At 42.7% G+C, this 8044-nt stretch overlaps 1 protein-coding gene across 1 annotated transcript; it reads right to left on the reverse strand.

Annotated features, from left to right (window-relative positions):
• Positions 1–1763: 1763 nt before the first annotated feature.
• cyp26c1 (cytochrome P450, family 26, subfamily C, polypeptide 1) lies at positions 1764–7450 on the reverse strand. The gene is made up of 6 exons (XM_074676057.1): positions 7244–7450; positions 6251–6475; positions 5322–5597; positions 4622–4780; positions 3813–4223; positions 1764–2188 (listed from the first exon to the last, which is right to left on the reverse strand). Exons 1-6 carry the CDS (start codon positions 7448–7450, stop codon positions 1844–1846), a joined length of 1623 nt encoding a protein of 540 aa, XP_074532158.1. The 3' UTR covers positions 1764–1843.
• Between the last annotated feature and the right edge of the window lie 594 nt (positions 7451–8044).

The following is an 8044-nucleotide window of genomic DNA, read 5'->3' on the forward strand; positions in this document are numbered from 1 at the left end:
ATGAAATAATAATATATAACAATATATGCTGCTCTAAATAACAGTGTCTATGTTCTAGCAGTAAAACAAAGCTCAATTGAAAGTTCTTTACATTACAAGTTAGTGTCTCTATCTATTCATAGTTCAGTAAATTGTACTTAAGATAGAGTAAAAGTTTAACGGAAATGATACAATGCATTTTAAATACAGCTTATTCAAAATGCTACTTCATTTGATACACACTTTATAGCACTGATATATTTTACATTCATATAAAAAAACAGTTTGAATGTTTGTGATCGTAATATTCTGATTCAGGCTGAGGGATTAATGTGTCAAAATCAAGTGCAAGTTCCATCAGATAAAATGTTTTTGCAGCTCAGCACATTTAAAGGAAAACAGATTACAGTCTCTGCTGTTTCACACACAGGTCTTGAAATATTTGCAAACTGTGTTTTTCCACTGCAGATTTCTTTTTGCAGAATTTCTGACTAGAATCAGGTTTAGCTGTCACAAAAAATTGTACATTTTTCAACAGGAGTTCCCCTTACATCGGAGCTGACGTGTGTCCCGTCCTTTGAGCCCTAGCAGTTTGGAAAGGTAAATGTGGGTAAAAATCTGTGACTAGAGACAAGTGTGTTAACCCTGTCAATACATCAATCAGCCACATCACTATGACCTGTCATCAACATTGGTTTTCTCTTCACAATGGCACCTTTCAGTGAGGGGAATATGTTTGGGAAGCAGACTTTGAGTCATCTGAGTCAATCAACAGGGACAGAGAATGGCCAGTGCCAATAGGGGTGGTACGATCCAATGAATTGGTTGTTAGTGCTCATGTCCCAGAAAAAGCTGATGATGGTTCTGATGGAGACATTTCAGATCTCACAGAGCTTTACAGTTTTTATGTTTGGGGCTGTATAGCTACAGGCTGATCAGTGTGCCACTGCTGACCCCTGTTCACAGACAGCGGTACCTACAATAAGCTCATGAGCATCAGTGCTGCACCACAGAGCCATGACAGATAGTGGCCTGAAGATGATAACGAGTTAGCGATCTGTCTGTGGGATGTCTTGGTCCCAGATTCCAAAGTGACTCTTCAGAAATCTAGAGGAGTTAATGTCTTTTCAGGTCAGGGCGGTCTGATGACAGGGGATCTGTTACAATACAGACGGTCATAATGCTATGGTTGATCTATCTATGGAAGGTTGACTGCATGGTCATATCAGATAAGGTACTGGAGTAGCAAATATTCATCAGCTACATTCTGTTTAAAATTTCCTTAAAAAACAAATTTTTTGTAAATTCTAGTGAATTAAAAAAGAAATAAAAATGATTTGACGCAGCTGCATGGAGGTACAAAACTTAAAGGGACCAGACCTTAGTAAATTTTCACATCTGTAAATCACTTATTTGTATTATCTATGGACTCTTGCACTCAGTTTTTCAACATTTTTAACAAGGGAAAAATCTAAGACTAGATTTTTTCAAACTGCTATCTAAAACAAATAATAACTTAAAAAAATAGATGTGAAAGATTTTTACAAACTGGGATTCAAATGCAGTAGTTGCACATATCTGATGGTTAGAAATGTGCTTATGCACCTATACAAAGTGGTATCTTAGGTTGGGATCGATCAATGAGGAGATGATGTGGTGCTCCAAACCAGAAACGTTCCCTCATTCTTGATTCCTTGGAGATAAGAAGCGGCCTAAACTGCACCATGAGGACTGAGAAGGTGAAAGTGTCTCCTTTCTTGGGCTGAAACGGTTGTCCAAAAGGTCAATTTGCCTCTTAAATGAGTTTTTTTTTTTCCTCGGGGGTAGAGTGTGGGTAGAGGAGTCAGTGAGTCTGTGTTTGTATCTAAAGGGAGTAGTTGTAGGAGAAACGCACGTGCAGCCCATTTACTGGGTGCACTATCGGCACTGTCTGCATCTTGGGAAAGTTCTCTGTGGCCAGAGTCCATTTGCAAGTCCCGATCAGCTCCACAGCCAGAGTCTTTAAGATAATCTGTGCCAGTTCTTTCCCCACGCAGCTCCGCACGCCACCACCGAATGGCACGTAGCTGAACCGAGCTGACCGACTCTCCTCCCGCTCAGGGCCGAACCGGTCTGGGTCAAACAGCTCCGGGCTCTGGAAGACTGCTGCTGTCTCATGTGTGTCCCTGATGCTGTACATCACACTCCAGCCTTTAGGGATCTGGTAGCCCTGCAGAAAGAGGAAGGGGTCAGTTAAAATAAGCACAAACTCCATTTTACTAGAATTTTTTAGGGTTAATTTCCCAAAATAAATGCTTTTCTTAATCTCTGCAAAAGCCAAGATTGATTAGGTTTGTAGAACTTTTTCTACCTCTGGAAAAAAAAGTCATGATGGTGTGACAAGACTGTTCTTGGAATAACCACAAATAAAGCTGAAGTGTTTTGATTTAGTGTTGAAATTTAGTATAAGATGCAAAATGAAAGCATTGTTAACTTGACGTTCAGGGGAAAGTGAAGTGTAAATTATGTTACATTTAAAAAGTAATTTTTCAGCACTTATAAAACTTCACCTCTCTCTAAAATCTAATCTTTATTCATCTATTTGTTCTTTACATTCTGCAGAGTAAGTACCCCCTTTTAAACGCTTTCATCTCACTTGAATTAACAAGCATAATAGCGTTTTCAAAACTGCAATTACTTCTCAGACACAGGAGTTCATGTCCCAATAAAGAGGTGCATAAATACTGGCATGTGCACTGCAACATTGATCTGGGAATCTCTATAATCACCCGAAGTGTCAATTGTCTCCTCACAACAAACACAGCAAATTGGGGGCACAATGAGGGCATGGAGGAGGCATTTAAGGACCAGGAATAAGGCCATGACAGGGCAGTGGCTCATCAGGGACCAGACAACTCAGTGTGTGAAAGGTTGTTTCCTTTTTGAGCGCTGTCAGGCGTCCTACACAACAAACAGACTCAGCCTGGACCAAGTTTTTCGCTCCAACATGAGGGGCTCTTTCCAATGTGTGCCAACTTGTTTTTGACTTGTTTATACACTGAAACTTTAAGGATTTTAAGGATGCTGATCAAAAGCTGAACAGCACAGATCCACCAGAAAATGGAACTGAGATAAGACAACTTGTGTGCAAAGCTCTTGTATCTGCTTTCAGAAAAAAATTACCTAACAATGAACCCCTTTGTCTCTGCGTCACACAGTTTGACAAGACTTTGCAAATGTTAAGGTATCTAGGCTAATAGGAATCCAGAAACCTTGTACACATTTTTGAGCTCTGCAGTCAACACACTTTGTGCACATGTTCTATGAACGGAAAAAGCCCAAAGTTAAAGAGTATTCACAGGGGCTTTTATGATGTACGTGCCAATCGAGGAATTTCCCTGACCTGACCTGACCTGACCTGGCACCATCTTTGGAACTGGTTACTGGTTCGACTAAATACATCAGTTGGCAGAACAAGCCCAAAGTGAAAGCTGAGTCAAGATTTAATGTTAGACTTCATAAACAATAATAACAAGACCTGTGAGTCGGTCCACAGTGCTCCTCGAAATAATAGTCTTAGCAAGAAATCTGCACCCCAACTTACTGAACTACTACGTTATTAATGGTGCCTTTCTGAAGGCTTCAACAAGACTGTTTGAGAGTCTTTAAAAGTTTTGTAAAGAGGTGTTGTCAGTTATCTTGTTGTTCAGTGGCACAATAGTCAAATACTTTTCGTTATGAATAACCCATTGTTGTTGTTATTTAAGTAGATTTCTTGCTTTTTGGTTGTTTGTTGTTGTTGCAAAATGGTGCTAAAGTTGTACAAAGATTCCAGTTACTCCAGCAGGACTCACGTCTAATTCAAATGTCTGCAGTGCAGTCCGGTAACCACCAGAGACTGGCGGCAGGAAGCGGAGCACCTCTTTCACAACACAGTCGATGTAGCGGAACTGGCTCAGCTTGTCCAGGCTCAAAGAGGGTATGTGGGACCGGGACTGTGGGAAACCATCGCTGTGGCTCTGGTGGTTGTGACCGTCTCCGTTCAACAGGCAGGTTATCTCAGTGTCAGCGGTGTCCTCCTCCTTCTCTGTGGTGACACCTGATGGCCAGTGACTGCTGTGGGATTCATAACCAAGGCCCTCGGCCTCCAGCTCCACTCGCGCCCTCTCCACCACTGCTGGATGGCGAAGGAGCTGCAAGACTAAAGATGTGGAGGCGCTAGCTGTGGTGGAGTGAGCGGCAAAGATCAGCTCTACTGCTGTTTCCTGGAAGGAAGGAGGGAAGGAGGGAGTGGAGGTGATAATTAATGTGAGACTTAATTTTCTTACTGGTTTAAGTTGATTGACTTCATCAAATTCACATTTAAAGATGAGGTTAAACAGTTTGATAGCGCATCAAGAAAAACTGAGACTGATGTGATGTGCCATTTTGGCCAAGAATAACGTGTTAACAATTCATCACTGTGTTGTTGATGGAAACTTTGGAGAAGAAATTTAAGAAATCATTTCAGACTTTCTAACTAAGTCAAAAGTCCATCTTATTAAAACCCCCCAGAAACCCTCCTCTCTCTGAAAGTCCTTTGAAACCATTTCCAGAACATTAACAGAGGGTAAAGCTGTTTAATATCACACCTTCACACTCAGAATGTTCACCACTCTCATACCTTGAGCTCCTGGATGCTGAACTGATGCCCATGCTCTTTTGCACTGGACAGCATGTAGTCAAAGGCATCATGATATTCCTCTTCTGCCTGTGGCCGCTCCATTTTTTCCTCAATAATTTTCTCCATGTTGGCGTGCAAGATCTCTCTGGCTTTTATTCCCTGCATATAAAAAAAAACCAGAATAGAAGATTAGTTTACCTGTATTTGGTATAAGTAGAGTATGTGTTCTGGATGGCGGTAGTAGTGCCACCAAAGTCAGATATAATGGTGTACTTCAATACTTCACTATGTAAAACAGATGGTGCAAAAGTTTTTTTTCTCACACAAGTTTTCACCTGCCACCTAACTGACTCTTAAACCTCAGACGAATCCTGTGAGATCCGTAAAAAAGGAGTATTATGCTGTCTTATATCTCAAACATGGATATGAAGTAACAATGTTGGATGTCAATACTGCACATGCAAATTTTCAAACTACAACTTATTCAAAACAGCCTGTTTTATAAATAGCACAAAATGACGGGTCAACAAGTCAAGTCAGTCAGCAGTGAAGACTGGAACTGATATTGAATCTACTAAGTTGGGTAGGTCTGATACCTCCTGGTTATAGGTAACTTGAAGATTATCAAATTGTTTCAAGAGTGATTGGAAAACCAGAAACCCAGGGTTTTATCAGGATTACATCCTTTATGGTCTCTCACCTTCCGTAGCCCACTGAGCGGGGCATCGATGGGCAGTGAGAAGAGGTTGTTCATCAGCTGCTCAAAGATTTGAGCCAGGTAAACAATCCGCTCCTCCTCCAGCTGCAGACCCAGCAGGACCCTGATGGCGATACGAAACGTCAGGGACCTGGCGGCGCTGTAAACATCAATGGCGCCCGGCTTTGAGCACCACTTGGCAATTTCAGACTTGATGACGTCCTGCAGCCGGGGCAGGTAGGACTCCAAAGCCCCCCGGCTAAACACTTTAGCCAGGATCTTGAAAGGGTTGAGGAAACAAAGAGTGAGGAGTCATAAAAAGTTATAACCTTGTACACAACAGTCAACACCTTTGAGTAAATACTCACTAAAGGGGAGGACAGGGTGGGGTAGGCTTGCATGGGATGGAGGATAAGAAAAGATGAAGAAGATACAGGAGATTAGATGAGAGAGTGTGATAGGAAATTAGAGCAGAACAAAATGGAGAGGTTTGGACATGCACTGGAGTCTCATTAAACTACCTGAGGTTTTGATAATGAGAGTTTTTTGAATGATAATCCATCATACCTACACTTTTTTCCCCTCTTATTTAGGAGGGAAAGGGTTTTTCCTTTTATAACAGATGTCAGCTTTAACTGCTGCAGGGAAAAGCCAAGGGACCAAAATGATAGGGACCAAAGACAAAAAATAAAACAAAACTGATTTTTTTTTTTTTTAATTACACAAAAATGACTGAGCTTGGTCACAGCATGCATGCACAGTAAACTATGCTCAAATTGGCTTTTACTGCAGTGCAGCTTAGGACTTGAAGTTGACTTGTATCTGACCTGTAACTCAACAGAGCTTGATTTGTCATCCAATACAAATAGTAATAATGCATCTCTTATCTTTGAGTCTCAAGTCTGTCCAGATCTCTAATCACTTTTTCTTACTTTTCTTTTCTTCTTGTGCAGGTCTCCGATGGAGTTAACCAGGGTATTGGGTCCAAGGATGATGCGGGTGCTCTGTGGCCACTGTGTACAAACCAAGCTGTGCTCGCCCAGCAGGATTTTGCGGATGTTTTCAGCTCCCGTCACCCGGATGACAGGCTTTCCGAGGAGGTGGGTCTTGAATACGTTGCCATGACGCTCCCTGCGCGAGATGTGGAAGTTTGAACCCTGAAATATAAAGAAAAGTAGCCCAAGGGCAGAAATTAGGACTGTATCATTTATTCCAAAATGAACCATTTCATCGGTTAAACCGTTTGTTCCCGCCTAGCCTAGCCTAGTTTTAGTCAGGTTGCTTGTTTGTGGGACGTCTTAAGAACAGCTGTCAGTGCCTCCACATGTATAGAAACAAGGCATAGCATTGTCATAATAATGTCCAGGTCAGACTGACATCAAAGATGCCAAATGAGGAAGTGGAGGGAAAATACGCACTTCTGCCATAACGCAAATCGCGCGTGCTTTGCTGAGGCGCTAGGACTGACGTCCAGTGAGGAGCGGACGGATGTTGGATTGAATGAGAGATGCGGGGATGAGAAGGCGCATTCCTCACGGTGTAAGAGACAGACAGAAAGAGGGGGGTGAAAGAGAAAGAGGTGGACGAATAGAACAGAAAACGTCTGTTTCGCTTCACAAGATGGAATTACGCTGCGAGCATCAAGTCGGCACATGTCGCATTAACGCCACAGCTCACCCCGCACCAGACGCTGTCTTTCAAAGTTTCCCGCGCTCTTCCAGATCATCATCAATAACGTTACTGGTCTGCTCTGCAGCACCCTGGTGCTCAGCTTATTCATTTTGAGAAAATAAGAGAGCGAAAGAAACCAAAGAGAAACAGGAGACACGTGCAGACGCGCAGGAGACAGATAACCTATGTTTTGGAACGCTTGTAAAAAACGAAAACCTTCAGCAGCCCAGACGTGCCAAACACCCCTCTCTCACCTGAAACAGCCAGTGAAAAGTCTCTCCCACCAGTGGCCAGCCCATGGAGCCCTTTGGTAGCGGCAAGCTGCTGTCTTTGTCCCGCGTCAGGCTCCAGCGGAGGCTCCACAGCTGCCGGGTCAGCATCAGCAGGAAGAGCGCGGACAGGACCGAGGTGAGCGCTGTGGCCAAGGCCGACAGCACCCCAAACTGGGCCAGGTGAAACATCTCCACTGAGCTGGTCCGCTTCCCAGCATCCACCTGTGTCTGTGCGTAAAGACGCTTCTGTCCCTTTCCAAACTCCGCTGGGAATGCTGCGTAAATCTCCTCCGTATAGGTTCTTCCCTTCCCTCGTCTTTGCCTTCTCCTCTTCCACAAAATCTGTTAAAAACACATTTTAAGGTCACATCCGAGTCTTCAAGAGAAAGCAAATACAGAGGGAAAAGTGTGACCATAAACTTTTCCTGAACTCATCTATGCTGGCAGCCAGTGACTGCGAGCCGTTATAAGCTGTTATTACAGCTGGTTAGACAATAATAACAGTAATCAAACAGACTAGACCCCAATGTCCCGATTCATTCAGAAACATGCAGCAATGAAGCACTTCTTTAATCTGTGGTAACCGGAGGAGGAGCAGAAATATTGTTTTGTGATTTCCTTATTTTTTTATGTTTTTAAGGTTGATGTGCCTCATTTGAAAAAATATTCACAATTTCCTTAGATACGCAAGAATACAGGAAATAATGTCAAAAAATGAGACAGGAACTCTTCGGGCCGAATGGATGAGCCTGCACACATAGATCTAACTGTAGATAAACTAAA

The sequence above is a fragment of the Halichoeres trimaculatus genome, unplaced genomic scaffold (genome assembly GCF_033239565.1).
Source record: "Halichoeres trimaculatus isolate MK-OKI-2021-1 unplaced genomic scaffold, fHalTri1.1 fHalTri1_scaffold_8, whole genome shotgun sequence".
In the NCBI taxonomy this organism is placed as follows: domain Eukaryota; kingdom Metazoa; phylum Chordata; class Actinopteri; order Labriformes; family Labridae; genus Halichoeres; species Halichoeres trimaculatus.